General features: G+C 41.8%; 1 protein-coding gene across 1 annotated transcript; it reads left to right on the top strand.

Annotated features, from left to right (window-relative positions):
- The first annotated feature begins 1,386 nt into the window (after positions 1 to 1,386).
- Positions 1,387 to 13,531, top strand: LOC121855734 (N66 matrix protein-like). Its single transcript, XM_042350829.1, has 2 exons — positions 1,387 to 1,537; positions 13,176 to 13,531. The coding sequence occupies exons 1-2, from the start codon at positions 1,387 to 1,389 to the stop codon at positions 13,529 to 13,531; spliced, it is 507 nt and encodes a 168-aa protein (XP_042206763.1).
- Positions 13,532 to 18,351: the final 4,820 nt, after the last annotated feature.

Raw genomic sequence — 18,351 nt, 5'->3', positions numbered from 1 at the left:
GGTGGCGGTGTGGTGGTAGTGGGTGTTGGTGGTAGTGGGTGTTGGTGGTGGTGGTGAGGTGGTAGTGGGTGTTGGTGGTGGTGGCGATGTGGTGGTAGTGGGTGTTGGTGGTAGTGGGTGTTGGTGGTGGTGGTGAGGTGGTAGTGGGTGTTGGTGGTGGTGGCGATGTGGTGGTAGTGGGTGTTGGTGGTAGTGGGTGTTGGTGGTAGTGGGTGTTGGTGGTGGTGGGTGTTGGTGGTGGTGGGTGGTGTTGGGAGGGAATAAAACAAAGTACATTAACTCATCCATTCCCTCCCACACCCACGTTGCCTCGAATGTGAACGTGGGATAATATGACTGACTGCGCAGAGGAGGGTCGGCACGCTTTGGTCACCACCCAGGTTCACCTCTCGCCTCACACTTACCGGGGGAGGGACGCGGATACCCACAAGCCAAATAATAGTAGTTAATTCTGATCTTGGAGTGTATTTTGTGAGGTCGTAATGAAAAACAAACAAATTAAAATAGAAGTAGAGAACAAAGGTAAACAGTGTCACCAGTGGAAGGAAGGTGTTTTAAGTAATTAAAGGTCTCCCCCGCAGTCATGGTTCACGACCCCATAAAGCCCTCCAACACCTGCGCCACTATGCCATCTGCGCCACTATCTCTGACAGCGCTAAATCCATGACTGCGGTCAGCGATTTTAGACACAAGGGGTTAAGGTGGTTCCTCCAGCTCTCATCCCTCAACGTCTGGTGTCTGATCTCTACTGTGAGTTCTGAACTAAGTCTGTCTTGGGATATACTGTATGGTCATATTTCTTCACTGAGTATAAATTGTTGTAATTTTATTGCCTGTGTATAACAGTTTGAAATTGTTGTGTAGTTTATCTTTTACTGTAACTTATCTGTATTATAAGTAATATAGTAATATACATATTCTTACATTAAAATTTTCACACAATTACTAATTACAACTGTAAGCGAGTTGAGCAGCGAGTTAAAAATTATGTGCTTTATAAAACTCTTGTTTTCATCGTTCCGGGTGATTTTTCACAGAAAAATTTAGAGATGACTAAACATGTGGGCATAACGCTGTTCCCGGATGACAGATTTTTAGTATAAAAAATATAGTGGATCAGCAGGGCATCGATGATGTGGCCAGTGAGTAGTTGTAGTGGCAACAGTGGGTTGGTTGGGGCGAGTGTGCAGAGAGGCAGAGCTGACTGAGTGGCCAACAGGGTACTGACCATACTGCATAACCTTTATTAATAGAATGGAGAGGCGGGAGGAGTCCGCTTTGGTGACGCTTCATACTGCAGCGTAAACAATGTTATGGTTTATGTGGGGACAGCTCTCAAGACACTAAGCTAGCACCGTGTGGCTTTTCATAAGTCATGTCACAAGAATGCCGCAGGGATCTGGTAAGGGTGAAAGTCCAAACCTGCAGGTGGACCCCAACTACACCCAGGCCAGCCATCCCTCTGCCCGGAGTGTTTATCCAACTGGCAGGAAACTGTATGACGTGTACATGAATGAACATACAGAAGAGGATCCGTGTATTTTCCAATGGAGGTGAAAGACTACGTAGGCATACAAACACCAACACCATCATTTCTACTACCCAGACAGATTTAGTCCCAACAAGAAACATGTATAAACAAGACGTGGAATGTGTAATGAAAGCATCGTTTAGCCGAGTCACTCTTCCAGGACAGACCACGAACACACAAGTCTGGGAGGACGACTCTTAGACAAGCGAAGGGCGGAGAGGGGGGAGGCGAAGGGCGGAGAAGGGGGAGGCGAAGGGCGGAGAAGGGGGAGGTGAAGGACAGGTATACCCCAGAAAAAAAAATATTTAAAAGTCAGTATTAAATCGGGTTTAAATAGAGTTTCTGACCTACAAATTGTATTATCGCCTTGTGATATTTATATATGTACACAAAATTCCGAGAATTCTTAATCTTTATTAATAAATTATGCCCTCAGAGGTGGTGGTGAAGACAAAATGAGGCAGAAAGTAGAGTGAGGGATGGTAGGTAAGCAGGGCTGAGGGGTGGTGGTGAGCTAGTAGAATACGTCAATATTTGCACGAACTAAAAAGTATTCCAGTAAACATATCATTACTGTTGAGAGGATCATTGGGTGATAACAATGAGAAACAGAGAATACAACAACACCCTCCCTGACAGATGGAGTGTTATCTCTTATCAGTAGTATCACCACACCACCATGTCATTCCTCCAACTTTTTACACCGTGGTTATCATCTCATACGTCACTCCATTGTTCCCTCCCCACCACCAGCCTAGTGCGTATCAGTCTGACCCACCTACCAGAAAACATCGGGGTGGTTCAGCTGGAGATGGAGGCGCGCAGGTGGATGGCGACACACACCACAAATATCAATTTCCTGGACAGTGAGGAGGTCCCCACCATTTCACCCCTCCCCTCCCAATAACCCCAGCAGACCCCCAGCAGACCCCCAGCAGCGTCTCATCTGACCCCGGGGAGTTTCTATACCTGTGCGTGAGCTGCCTACACCTTCACCACTCTTTCCTGTGCTACAATCTGACGTGTCTGGCAAAACATACTTCCTATTTGTATTAATATTTAGAGTATTTAGAAGGAAAAATAACCAGAAGTAAAAGTGTTAGTACCAAATAGACCAGTATATAGGCGTACAGTGGCTGACAGTCATATACTTATATTTTCATCAACAAAGTATGTAAGTCACTAAACAACAGCGTCGGCACTGCAAGACCCCACAGCAAAGACACCTCCAGCAAAGACACCCCCAGCAAAGACACCTCCAGCAAAGACACCCCCAGCAAAGACACCCCCATAATATATCCAGCAAAGACACCCCCAGCAAAGACACCTCCAGCAAAGACACCCCCAGCAAAGACACCCCCAGCAAAGACACAGCAAAGACACCTCCAGCAAAGACAGCAAAGACGCCTCCAGCAAAGACACCCCCAGCAAAGACATCAACAAAGACAATAATATGCATGACTAAACAGGGGACACACCAAGACAGCCAACATACAGGTAGTGATCATGTCCCATCTATCATGCTTAGACCTCACACAAATACCTGGGTTCACTTGATTAACACTGTAGATAATAACAGGTGTTGCTCAGCCATGGTTCTAATTCTACCCAAAATCTTACGTGACCTTCAGAATCTCTCAGGGTGCCATTACATTCCCCCTTATTCTTTATACCCCCTTACTCAATAATACCCCCTTACTCTCTACACCCCTTTACTCTGTACACCCTTTCCTCTCCCCTTTACTCTACATTTTACAGCAATAAATTAAATTAGGAAGATAAAAGAACCTTAACAAAATCATTAGATCAAAGGTAAACAAATAACTACAAGGCAAACGTAAAATAATCCTAAATCCTCAAACACCAAAACAGTCAGGACAAAAATTTTCAGAACACACACACACACACACACACACACACACACACACACACACACACACACACACACACACACACACACACACACACACACACACACACACACACACACACACACACACACACACACACACACACACACAGTATATGAACACGGGAGAGAGGATATGAACGTTTATTACAAGAGAATTAATTTTGGTGTGTGGAGAGAATGTTGAAGCTCACTTTGTTAGTCTCATGTGAACTGAGAACACAAATTGGATTTCATATCTATTCCATTCGAGTTCATCAACGTGTAATTTTCTTTAACTATCCGTCGATCCCCCCTAACCCTCCTAACCCTCCCACCTCCCTTTTTTTTGGTAGGTGGGGGGAGGAGCGTGTGGGGAGGAGAGGGGGGAGGAGCGTGTGGGGAGGAGGAAAGGGAAGGAACGTGGGGTTGGGGAGGGGAGGGATATTACAGTCATTTAGTCAGGATATCTTCAGAGTGGATTAGTGACAAAATCTATTCTGCAAAATGAACATCTCTCCCTGGACTCCGACTCACCAGGGACTCTGATAACACTTCTCACCGCCACAACTGGAGATAAGAAAATCCACGTAGTTAACCCAGAGTCTCAAGTGTAATTTCGACGCCATTTTGGCCACTATCTGTGTTGTAACCTCAGTTAGATGTGTTTTCACCTGTCATATAAGTGGCAATTTAACGTATGAGTGTTTTAAGAGGCGGGTCTTGGCGCGGTACTTGGCGGAAATAGCCAACATTCGTCCTCCGGCCTCCAGTTACTGGCCGGAATCTAATCTTAAAGTCTGAGGCCAAAAGCGGGCGAATGGTCTTTGACCCTTTAACTCTGACCTCTGACCTCCGGATGCGAGAAAAAACGAAATTCAAGGTAATAGTTCAAAGTGTTTGGCAGAGAATAGAGTTAAAATTCAGACAAATAAATGAAAAAACATAAGTGATGGATCAACATACTAAGTGATTTTTCTTAAAGTAAAAACAGCAACACTGGCGATAACGTGCAGGAAGACGATGTGATGTGTGTGTGTGTGTGTGTGAGGCAGGTGCTGGAGGGAGGGTGTGTAGGGCCAAGAACACCTCCGTCCCCTTCTCTACCCTTCCCACCTTCCTCTACCTGTCCCTCCACGGCCGCCTTACAACCTTCATTTCATCTGGCACACTGGATGACTGGGCAAGCTAACGAGGTTTATTAATAGCGTCATGGAATAAAGAAAAAAAAATGGAACGCCCTCTGAATCAGACCGAGATTATTGAGCACATTATATGAGAGAGGCTCCTGAGCACATTATATGAGAGGCTCCTGAGCAACTTATATGAGAGAGGCTCCTGAGCAACTTATATGAGAGAGGCTCCTGAGCAACTTATATGAGAGAGGCTCCTGAGCAACTTATAGGGGAGATTCTTGAGTAACTGAGGAGGAGGAACGAGGCAAGTCGACGCCCACCTGACCGAACACGCTAAACACTAGGTGGTGGACAGACAGACACACGTGACAGTGTGTTGTGAGGAACAAGAATGTTAGGTGGGGAGGGGGATATATGTATACGCTCTCAGGAATAGGAGGGCGAGGAGCCGTCTAAGGCAGGGCGTAAAATGTGAGACACAAGAGAGGTATTAGCATAATGTTATTGTGGCGGCAGGTGGCGGCCCGTCTGCCCCCTGCTACCTCCACCCCTCTCCCCTTCCTCCCGATTCCTCTCCTATCCTTCCCTCTTCTCTTCCTATCCGTCCTCCTCCTCCTCCATCTTCACTCGCCCTCCTATATTAGCTAAAAAGAGGACCCCATATCGTTCCCTATACAGTTACAAGTGTTCACATTCATATTAAAAAAAAACAAAAAAAACATTGCCCAAATTATGTCCAGATGAGCAACTTGTCCATAAAAACAAACAAACAAACAAAATTATTCGGATTATAAACATATTCTAAAGAAAATAAGAGGAAAAAGAAATAGCAGTAAATCTTCTGTATAAAGGAGCTAACGACTGGTGTTAAGAAATTAGAGGAAGTTTTAACAATCAATTTATAATCAAATAAGGTAAATCTACACAAATAAAAACTTGCAAAATTTTACTCTCATCTATAAAAATATCTTCTCGGTGAACCTTCTAAACAGGTCATAAAGATATGTATTTTCAACAAGTGAGTCAGACAATGCTCGTGTAATGCTTCCAGCGAGAGTGGTGAGATGGACGAAGGAAACATGATTTAATATTTCTTTACATATGACGTTCGCTGTGAGCCATAAGAAACGACATAACTTAATCTTTCACCAAAACAAACACGTTATTGAGAGAGGTGAATGATAAACAGCGAGGGTCAACACACCTTCTGTAAGTTATCTGTTGTTGTGTGTGGTCGGACAACATCTTATTTGCAAAAGTAGAAAAGCCAGGGACGAATACGAAGCTGCACCCCCCCCCCCTCCAACAAGAGATGGATTTGTTCTTGTAATAAGCAGAGTTAGTTACTTTCCAGGTACCACCGTGGCCTCCTAACGTTCCAGCACATCATTATTCTTTATGTCTCGGCTTGTGTTATTTAAATAAAAGATCCAGCTACTGCCAGACCCAATGGCATTACATACGCAGCACCAAGCAGGCGTGCAGATTGTTATCTCCCCTGGACGTAAAATGACACATATCATGCAACATTTTGATGCTGAAATATCTGACCTTAATGTTTACACCAATAACGTGAAATCCCGACATGTGGCACAATATTGCACATTAAACATTTAAAGTGAGAAGGACTAACACTACTGGTATATTATAAAAGAACGAGTACCTCACGCCTAGGTTAATCCTGAGGCGGGCGAGGTACACAACAAGGAGTTTGGTAACGGTATACTGGGGACCCCATCCATGAGCCCCCTGTGTTAGTGTATGGCTTACTGTTGTTGAGAGATTGGGTATTATTTTGGGTAGACGAGTCTGGGGGTCGGCGGAGAGGTGCTGGGAGTCGGCGGAGAGGTACTGGAGGTCGGGGGAAAGGGTGCTGGAGGTTGGCAGAGAGGTGCTGGAGGTCGGGATCAGAGGAAATTGAACCCAGCGTGATGACCCCAGTGACCAGCATTCCTTCTGAATTCACATTACAGGACAGATAACGCCAGGAAGCCGAGGAACAGTCAGGCAGGACCCCGCTCTTTCTCCATTATTTTTTTTTTAACTTCCTACCGGTAAGTTGTGTGTTTCCCGGTACTGGTCACTGCCTAAACTGGTTTGACTGTCGTATACTGTTCATCACTACACACATCACATTCATCAAGCCACGCCACACTCACCACACCCACATCACTCCCATCACATCAAGCAATATACAAGCCACACCTTCACCACCATAAATCTGGGTTTGGCGGTACAGAGAGGGAGATGAATGGCCTTACCTGTAACGCAATACACTAATTGATTAAACCCATCCAACACTTTCCACAAACACTGCGATGGCCAAATCCAAATACGGATATATACCGGATGGACACCTGGTATCCGGCACCAACTCTTAATACTGACATAGCCGGATAAACACCCAATTACTGGGATTAATTTACGAAGATACCCGATTCCTAAAATTAGTCGGCTACGATACCTGATTCCTGGGATTAATTTACCAATGTGGTTTCCTCTGCTCCGTCATTTCCCACATACTTCACCAATCAAAGACACCAATGACGCAACTCATACAGCAGCTCTTGATATTTACCGAAGTATCTGAGAAAGTTTGTTAATACTTTACATACACCACTACTTCCCCCTCCCATGACTTGTCCTCCTTAGTCCTTTTAATTACGTCTTTTTTTCATATCCAGTCGCGGAGTGTGTAGTTCTGGACGGCCTTCTCTCATCACTACCAATGTCGGGGTTCCTCAGGGCTCCGGACTGGCACCAACACTTTTCATTTTACGAATTAATGTTCTTTCAATGAAAAAAAAAGTTAATGTACCCTTGTGTAGATGATCCAATCCTCTAAATGTTCGTGATATTGCATAAATCAACAGTGCATCACACAGCACTGAGCGTTTAGCCTTCATCGTTCCCCGAAGTCTCACTATGACGAACTTGACCTGATGTATTAGTTAAAATTGTCTCACTGAAGCTTCTGCCAGGTAAACCACAGTCACACTCTTCCAGGTAAACCACAGTCCCACTCTGCCAGGTAAACCACAGTCCCACTCTGCCCGGTAAACCACAGTCCCACTTGCCAGGTAAACCACTCCCACTCTGCCAGGTAAACCACAGTCTCAATCTTCCAGGTAAACCACAGTCCCACACTGCCAAGTAAACCACAGGCTCAATTTTCCAGGTAAACCACAGTCCCACTCTATCAGGTAAACCACAGTCTCACTCTTCCAGGTAAACCACAGTCCGACTCTATCAGGTAAACCACAGTCCCACTTGCCAGGTAAACCACAGTCCCACTCTGCCAGGCACCAGAAGGACAGCAGTATCTAGGACCCAGAACAAAGAAAGAAATCTAGGGAACATTACCACTAATAAGACTCGTCAACATCCGCCCTAAAGAGATGAGATTCCTTTACGGGCAAACTTTAACATCCGGGGACTACCTGACAGACTGTAAACTTTCTTATGGACGAGAGGAGAAACTTTTCCACTATGTACGAGGTGGTGTGAGCAATGGCGGAGTTGGGAGATGGCTGTCTAAGTAGGTCCACAATGAGAGAGGAAGCGACTATCTAAAGGTTCTACAATGAAGTGGGGAGGAAATGACTGTCTTAAAGAGTACGCAGAAGGAGGTTAGGGGAGATAGACATCTTAAGGGAGTTTATAGAATGAGGGAAAGGGGAGATAAGTATCGTGAGTGAGTCTACAGTGGGGGGAGGGGAGAGAGGGGGAGATATGTATCTTAAGTTGGGAAGGGAGGGACAACACAAGAAAATTAAGGTGTAGGTGTGTGTGTGTGTGTGTGTGTGTGTGTGTGTGTGTGTGTGTGTGTGTGTGTGTGTGTGTGTGTAGTAACCCCACAAGACCCTATCCTCCTTAACTACCACAGTGTGAATTCAATAGAGTAAATCTTCGTCAGATACAGCAACCCTCCAGCAATTACTCACTGTGACACTGCACGATTAACGCAACACTCTGTAATAAACCTTAGCCCCCACACTGAGCATCAATCATGGTCATCAATCACCATCTGCCAGTAAGACATGTTGCCAGATATGACCTCCACTTCCAGGCCACTTCTGCTGACTCTCTCGTGGGATTTCAGTACTCTTGAAAATTTACGACTAGCAAACGTGAAAAATGTCTTCATCTCTTGCTCGTATATAACAGTTCATATATAATTTTCAGGGCAGTAAACAAGGGTAACGTCTTGTTATTAATATAAACACTCCGCTCCAAATATATAATCACAAAGGAAAAACAAATACCACCTGTTTATCTACTGGCCACCCACGACCGCTCTGCTGCTCTACTCTGTATTTAACTGTTATATGAAGTAAAGTACTGAATGGTATGTAAATGTACTTCATTATCTTAAGTGATTTGTCTTTAGTATTACCTCATGTTTCTGTTACTATAGTGAGTTTATGTTATGCTCGTTGTTTAAGTTTTGTTATCAATATTTTCGTGTTTCAGTGTTCAGTCGCACCATTTTAACAAACTTTTATGTACCTAATTCTGTAATATATTTTGTTGCACATATAGTTTTCATTGTCGATGCTTTTTCCTTTTATTTTGTGTATTTCAGGACCGCTGGTGACAAGAGGTATTGTCGGAACGTCACCACATATATGGTGTGATGTTTACCACCCACACGCTGGTGCTGGTGCTCATAATATTTATATATATATATATATATATATATATATATATATATATATATATATATATATATATATATATATATATTCATTCTTGAAAGTTATTTCAAGAATATACTGTACACCTGTTCTGTGTATACACATACACACAACATTGTTACCGGTAAAAGCTTGCACGAATATATAAAAAATTCTCACAAAAATCGCCTCTTACGTCCATAACTTTTCCAATTTTGATTATCGTCAGGTTGATGGAATTTTCCGGTCTAAAAATATTGCTTCCAGGACAAAGTGCTGCCCATCCCAGCCTTTAAGCAATCTTACTTTATTATCTTCGAGTGGCATCAATCATCCCAAATTAATCTATTATGTAAGGTGTGCAAAACCATTCTTGGAGCTGGTCATACATCTCTCCCCTCCCCTCACGTCTCGTCTCGTCCAGTATGTGAGGTTATCAGCACGTCTGGTCTTACGCCAAGGATAATGGACTCCCTGATGATGTGGTTGTATATTTTTAGAGTCCTGTTTATTCTAATTATTATAATGTCCTGTCTACAAAGCGAGTGAATTATCAGAGACAGGTTAGCTAGGCGCACGCGCACACAGTCTCCAAAATTGGGCCACCATCAACCATACCAAGACCATGGTTATGCACATCAACCTTTCCTCCGACCTGTCCTACCTCCTTTCATTATATTGGACCCCAACACACTCCAGGTTGTGAACTCCACCAAGCTCCTTGGGGCCGTCACTATACTATAGATAAAATAAATTGCAAAACACGCGTTAGTGCAATTGTCAAATCTTCCAGCTTTCGTCTCCACCTCCTCCGTAACATTAAGTCCCCCGGAGTTTCCGCCCCCTGAGCTTTTCAGTACTTACTCAACATTCATACTTCCCAAACTCACCTGTGCTTCCCTTGCCTGGTCTTCCTTCCTGAATGACACACAACGGAAACACCAAGAGAAAGTGCAGAAGGGGCGTGTAAAATTATTCTCTCCCCTTCCTACTCCACATATCAAGAAGCGCTCAATACACTGACCTTCTCGGCTCTCTCTGATCATCACTACGACCTCACCTGCAAGTTTGGTGAGAAGCTTCTGCACCATCCTCGCCAATGTCTCCTGCTCCCACCCGAAATCCCTCGTCCGCGAGTTGTTGTTCAATACAACCGCACCCAGCCCATAAGACCACGTATTGATAGGTACAGTATAAGAACATCCGAGTCCCAACCATTGTAAAAGTTATCAACAGCTCGAACTTAACCAGTGTGTTCACTCCCAGCCAAATCTTTTGTATAGTTACTATGCTGAAATTCCTTGTTAAATGACCTTCTGCCCGCTTTGTTATTATAAATCCTATTTGTACCGCCCATGTTATATATATACAGTATATATATATATATATATATATATATATATATATATATATATATATATATATATATATATATATATATATTATTTGTTAATCAAGTGACATTTCCCAAATTATGTAACTTTCATCATCTCTGTTGACTGTACATTTTCAGCCCTTTGGCTGCCAGGTTATTTCAATAAACTGTTAATTATTATTCACACACACACACACACACACACACACACACACACACACACACACACACACACACACACACACACACACACACACACACACACACACACACACACACACACACACAGTTCACCTCCAATTTGCACTCCCTGTCACTATCTATGAAGCCTGTATCCACCTCATTACTCTTTCATCTCCTTTTAAATCACAAAACATGGTATCATTATTCTTCCTTGACACAATCCTACTTTCATCAGGATACAGTTTAGCACATCCTTCACTCTTTCTAAAACACCTTTCCTTCAACTCACTCACACAACTGTTGGCAGGTCTTTCTTTATATACTCCATCATACCATTTCCTTGATATACTGAGATATATTCCTAGATTATATTTACCCCCTCGTCCTTTATACTATACAGGAGGACTATATAAGCTCTCTGGTATTCTTCTCTCTTTCAAACCTATACTATACGGCTATACAGTATACCCTATACATACACCCTATTCACCCTCGTCAGTCAGTCCCTTCACCTCTCCCCCTACCACAGTTATCCCTGCCACTCCCGGAGACCCGCTGTTCTCAAGGTTTTTTACAGGGTCTCCTCTCCTCCTCCTTACTTGTTCTTTCTTTTCTCTCGCTTCTTAATGCTTTTCATTCATCTACGTCCCAAACATGATGGGTCCGTCTCACTCATCTGTCACCTGCAGCAGTTATACATGATGTTATCCCTAGCCCTGTTATTTTACCTCGCCTTTGGTCAATATTATATCTCCCTTTCAGCCTTTACTGTCATCTCGATTTGTTTTCTGGGATTTTTCAGTATGTTCAATTCCTTCCCGAGGGCTTTTATTCTCTTTTAAATTTATGACACACACACACACACACACACACACACACACACACACACACACACACACACACACACACACACACACACACACACACGTGCCAAGAGTTTTATGGAAAATCGTCTGACTACACGAAAAAAAAAAGGCAACGAACTCGATTGCGAAACAGACAAAAAAACTTAGTATTAGAACAGCAGGAAAACCAGTGAACATTATATATGGTAAAACAAACGTCCTTCGTTCTATTAACCTAACCTAACCTAACCAAATCATGTGTAAATTAGATTAGATAAGTACTAATGACATTCATATATATTTCGTATTGTTTATGTACACGAGTGACCTTAATTACATAAATTGTTTTAATAAATCACAAATATATTAAAATTATTCCTAAAACACATTTATTTATACAGTTATATATATTTTTTTCCCGCTCGGTGCAGTAAATGGAAAAGACAGCTCGGACTATCCCATCGTTCACTACCATTTATTTCCTTAACTATCCTAACAAATTTCCTCTAATCTGGTCTTCTTTCCCTTCCACAACAAGGTACACTAAATTTCCATCCGGTTCACCATTGCTGCTTCACATATCCTAGTCTCACGTACCCAGCCTCACGCACCCTAGCTCCACTCACGCACCCTACCCCCCCACCCCCCACACACACACTTGGCTCCAATAATCAATACCGAACATAGGAACAAAAAAATTAAATCTTCACAAATAAATATACCAACAGAGGCGAGCGAGGCGAGGATGATAATGACTCGCCACCCTCATAAAACACCAGCGAGGCGAGCATTATTACTCATGCGTCATCATATTCGACAGCCTGCTCGTGTCAACTACCTATTACAATAACAAATTCATATGAAAATCACCCCCCAAAAAATCAACAAATAATCACCTTACGAACACTTGCTATTAGAGGTGTATTTTGAACAGCTAGGAATCAATTGAGTAACTTTAGTCTCCAATACATTATAAATTCAATCAAAGATAATTAAAAAAAAATACATAGAGCAAAAGTGTATACATGATAGTCTTATTACCTTTAAATGTTTAATAAGTTATTATTGGGGGTTTTCTTACTTGATATAAATTAAATATTAGGTAATTAAGTATACTGAAGCCAGGTATTTTACAGGTAGATCTGAACGGTTGGTGTCTAATGATGCGTCTTACCTGTATAATACCTACCGTAATTAATATAATAAATAGTAAAAAAAACCCAGACATACATACATACACAAAGGGAGAAAAAACACACAGAAAGGCAGACAAAGGTACACACAAGCAGAATGACACACACACACACACACACACACACACACACACACACACACACACACACACACACACACACACACACACACACACACACTATAATACGTTCCCCTTTAAGAGAGCTTATAAAAATCACTGTACACGCTGACAACACGGGCGGAAATAGTAGCAGTGATAACAAAATGCATTACTGGGCACAACGATAATGGTGGGTCAGTTAATGGTGATAATAGTGACACAGTTAATGGTGACAATGGTGGCACAGTTTATGGTGACAATGGTGGTACAGTTAATGGTGACAATGGTGACACAGTTAATGGTGATACAGTTAATGATGACAATGGTGGCACAGTTAATGATGATAATGGCGGAACAGTTAATGGTGACAATGGTGGCACAGTTAATGGTGACAATGGTGACACAGTTAATGGTGACAATGGTGACACAGTTAATGGTGACAATGGTGACACAGTTAATGGTGACAATGATGGCACAGTTAATGGTGATAATGGTGACACAATTAATGATGATAATGGCGGAACAGTTAATGGTGACAATGGTGGCACAGTTAATGGTGACAATGGTGGCACAGTTAATGGTGATAATGGTAACAATCATTAATGGTGTGACTCTAGAAACCAAGAAGTATGGTAGCTATCTAATAATGGTAATCACGATGACAAAGTTTAATACTCATAATGTTAAAAAAAAAAAATACCAGGAATTATTTATAGTAACAAAGGTTTAATTAAACGTCATAGAATTATTTCCAGTGAAAAACTTACGGCGGTGAGACGATGTTTAAAGGTAACCACAGAAAGGGAAGAGTAAACAACAACAAGACCAACAACAACAACAACAACAACAGCACCACCACCACCACCAAGACCAATAACAACAACAACAAGACCAAGACCAACAATAAGTCCAACAACAAAAAACACGAAACATAACACAGCGTTATGATTGGTCAGGAAATAATGAACCTGAATAAAACACCAGAATGACTTGGTTCCCCCAGATATTTTTCTTTCCTGAATTCTAAAAAAAAAAAATAATAATGCTTCTAGATCGCTATTTGAAGTCTAATAAAGAACTTAATAACACTATCAACTCAAGAGGCAGATGAAAACTGTATAAATTAGCGTAAATAAAATGGTATCTCCTCTTCTTTATATACCAGATAATAGTTTAATTAATTACTAAACGACCCAATTACAAGTATATGGAACTGTGATAGAATGAGTGACATATTCCCAAGCTCTTCAATGTCTGAGTACAGTATTATCATCACTACACTACGCACACGTTATCCAGTACGGTATGATTTATTTTATATATCAAGTTGTAGTTTCTCGTCAGCCGTCCAGGAAGTGAAGCCTGATACTCCACTATTGACATTTCCTTGACCTCTGACCTTTTCAAGAAGACGACACATCACCACAAAACATGCAAGCGCGCGCACACACACAAACACACCCACACATACACACACACTAGGTTGTAAAGCGGTGTGTGTGTGTGTGTGTGTGTGTGTGTGTGTTTTATGAGATCTTAACACGGATAAATGGTTCATATACACAAGTGAGGTGCGTATGAGACTCAACAATATATTCTCACATTTAAAAGCGTAAAGAGCTGTAAGGTTTTGTACCAACCATTACAAAAATGAGAACATGCTTACTGAGATCAAGAACAACCATTCTGTGAGGTAAATGAATGTTAGGTCAAAGGTCAAAAGTAAAGTGAGGAAACTATGACCTTTGATACAGGTGAGAAACATGTGATAGTTAGCGCCACACAGATACACCCATCTAGACAAGTTCAGAAACACTGCCCATCAAAGTGGTAATTGTAGTTGGTGTGAAGATCCTTTTGTAATACTCGGGGAGCTGTAGAAGCGGTGGTTTGCGTGAGAACACCTTACTGTATCCGACCCAACTTAAAACAGTCGAATAAATAAACCAAATAACAAAATGACTCGACATAAGGTCAAAAACATGAACTGGAAATTGACTGGGAGTTGCTACCTGGAGTAACTTTAAGGTTTAACGTATTACAACTACTTATTTAAATTCTTTTCCTGATTTTCATCGACCCACCGCTGGATACGTCCCACTAGACTAGGGTTGAAGGAGGGGAGGTGCAGGGGGAGGGCGAATGGGGAGGGCGAAGGGAGGAGAGGGGGAGAGGAGAGGGAGCAGTGGGGACAGAGAGGGTAAGAAGGAGGTATGGGAAGAAAGACGCGCCGGACCTGCACGAGTTGCCGAGCGCACAATACACTACCATATACAGTGAGCCATTATGGTGATGTATGCAGATTAGTTGGCAAACCGGTGGAAAATATACATAATATAAACTATACACTTTACCTTCCCGGCCATTATGGATATTGACTTATATCTGATTACACAGAGAACACATAAGAGTGATTAACGTGTGGAACTGTTCCTTACCGCCAGGCCATTAATCTTATTGCTCCTGATGGTCCATTGGTGGCAGCCACCTGATAAGAGACCAACAGATGCTTTGAGCTGGACAAGAGAGATTAAATCATCGATTACGAGGTTAGTAACAGAAAACCGGATATCTAAACAAGAGGTAGAAACGATACCATGATGTAACTTATCCTTCACTCACTTTGCTACCCGGGCGGAAACTCCTGGAAGAAGTTCTGGCGCTCCAAAAACTTTCGGTAAACTTCGCCCACTCGGCTGACGCCATCGAAGTAACCAATCACATTTTTCTTTTACAATAGATATATGACGTCATCGCCGAGGATACTTCATGAGCTTCCCACAGCCTTCTCAACACACTTGCTTCACTCCATCCCCCAGTTCACTTCGTCCTCGACCCGTCCAATCCGTGGTGGTCAACTCTGGCCCCACACACACACACACACACACACACACACACACACACACTAAAATGGGAGCGGCAGGCGTGTGTGACAGCAGCCTCCCCCTCCCTAGAATACCAATGAGCTCAACAAGGCACAACCAATACCCATACACTATTCTGACATCAGCTGCCACTTCTTTGATAAGAGAGCATAATAATGTCAAGACTTGCCAAGGACAAAACCCACGTAAAACTTTTAAAATTAATCCTCCCTAAGATATAATGTAACTAATTCTACTTAAAAAAACAAAAACATCAACAATACTCTATTCCATTGTATTAGGTTATCAACAATCACTCCAGCTTTACCTTATAGAATCTTTAAGGTACAGAACACAACAGCACAATACCTACCACATGCCACACAGAGTTAGCACACACAAGTACGAGCAAACTCTCTTAAAACTAAACTCCTTTCCTGAGTCACATTCAAGAACAAGTTAATCATAAGACCAACACTGGTTTAATCACTGGTTTAATGAGGTAATAAACCTATCAAACCCAGGAAACTTGATAATTAACAGAGTAATAACATCAGAGAATAAATTGAGTATAATGACAAGTGTATATCAGAGACTTAATATGATCAAGTGTACAGGTTGGTGACAATGAACAGTGAGCACCAAAGCGTGTCGTCTCTCGCACCTCAGCCCGGGTAACTCTGTCGACAACTGATCCATTATGTAAATAAATAGACGGTCGATTGGATACAAAAATCAGCTAGTCAGTCGTAAAGCACTAACATGCTTTCAGACAAACAACCCCCCCCCCCAACACACGGAGAGGCAAACATAATCCACTGATCAAAATACTTCCGTCAAAGCGAATTTCCGTCACGTAGTAAGACATTCAAATACACGCTTTTAAAAGTCGGCGTGTGCGACTTTGGCAGCCAATCTCCCTAAATGCCAGCCTTTGACCTTTCACTGAAATGTACGGCGGGCCTGGGCTTTGATTCTCAAAGCGACGTATGTTAAAAACTTTCTACTGAGGATGTGAGGAGCTGACTCGCCTTCCTCTTGACATAAAGATGACAGTCGAAGTGGCGTTAATATAGCGCAGAGACTCGACTGTGGCTACAAGTTTCTTCCCTTATATTTGGAGAATTGTGAATCAAATGAAGAAAAACTCTCTCTCTCTCTCTCTCTCTCTCTCTCTCTCTCTCTCTCTCTCTCCCAAAGCCATCTGCGCGCCTGACGGATCATTTTCTCCCGACATCAATAAAACAAACAAGAGTTCTTAATATTATCTCGAAGATGATTACAGACTTGAGTAAATTTAACGAGGCGACGTCGAGCCATATTAACTGCGGAGTATACACAAGGAAGGAAGGAAGGAAGGAAGGAAGGAAGCTCAGTGCCACAAGGAGGTGAACTGACTACCATAACAAAGGACCTCCATGATCCAACAACCCAAGTCGTTTAGAAAGACTTGCCTCGGGGGTAAATGATGAATCCCCGAGCAAAAAATTAATTACTTTGAAATTCTTTGGTGTTGAAAGTTAAGGTTGAGGAGGAGCACTAGCAGGAGGCAGCTGAGTCTTGTCTCATAACATGACCTAGTGTTACTACCCCGTTAAACCTTTCTTACTAGTCTTTGTTTTACTCACATTACTTCAACATGTTAAAATATGTAATTATAACAGACATGTCCATGACCGGTGGCAACATATTATATAACTTAAAAACTAGTACAATATAACTCTAAAACAACAACAGATTTAGTAGCACTTCGACAGTGCCTCTTGTCGTCATCAGCCCAAAATTACAGCTGCATAAATAATAATAAAAATAAATAAATTCGAACCAAAATCAATGACATTATTGGATTACCTGGATGCACTGTTTACGTGTAAGATGAAAAATGTTGAAACTTAATACTAAAACAATGAAATACTAATTACAGTAAGTTAGTTGTTTTCTTCATCCTCTGTATAAGCTTCCATCCAGAGTCAATTCAGATGGAATACTGAATATTACATTATATAATACTGTTGATGTGCTGTGTGAGAGGTGACAAGAGGATTGTGTTGTTAAGGACAGAGGTGTTGAACACAGGAGTGTTTTTGTCTTTTTCACCTAAGGCGTATTATGTTTTTGTCCCGTAGTATCTCTCCATGTATTTATTGATATATATATATATATATATATATATATATATATATATATATATATATATATATATATATATATATATATATATATATATATATATATATATATATATATATATATATAGTGTGTCCAGCTACATATCTGGCTCGACTCCCTCATCTTAAATACTAGAAGCAGACTTTGGAGTATAATGGTGTAAAGTTAAGTCAATAACTAATAACTTTTTGGAGGGTAAATGTGGACGTGTATAAAATAAAGTTTTAGATACAGCATAAAACAGGGAGCCGGGGGAGGCAGGAGAGAACATTATATGCTCACAGTTGAGGGACATTGGACCCAATGTTCTAATAAATATAATGATCACTGCAGAGTTCACTAACTATCTGCCACACTCACTGAAACTCGGGCTCATATGTACTTTGGGTA

Source organism: Homarus americanus, unplaced genomic scaffold, assembly GCF_018991925.1.
Source record: "Homarus americanus isolate GMGI-L3 unplaced genomic scaffold, GMGI_Hamer_2.0 scaffold15894, whole genome shotgun sequence".
NCBI classification, from domain to species: domain Eukaryota; kingdom Metazoa; phylum Arthropoda; class Malacostraca; order Decapoda; family Nephropidae; genus Homarus; species Homarus americanus.
Note: the sequence above shows the minus strand (reverse complement) of the source record. Positions and strands in the feature narration are given on the sequence as shown.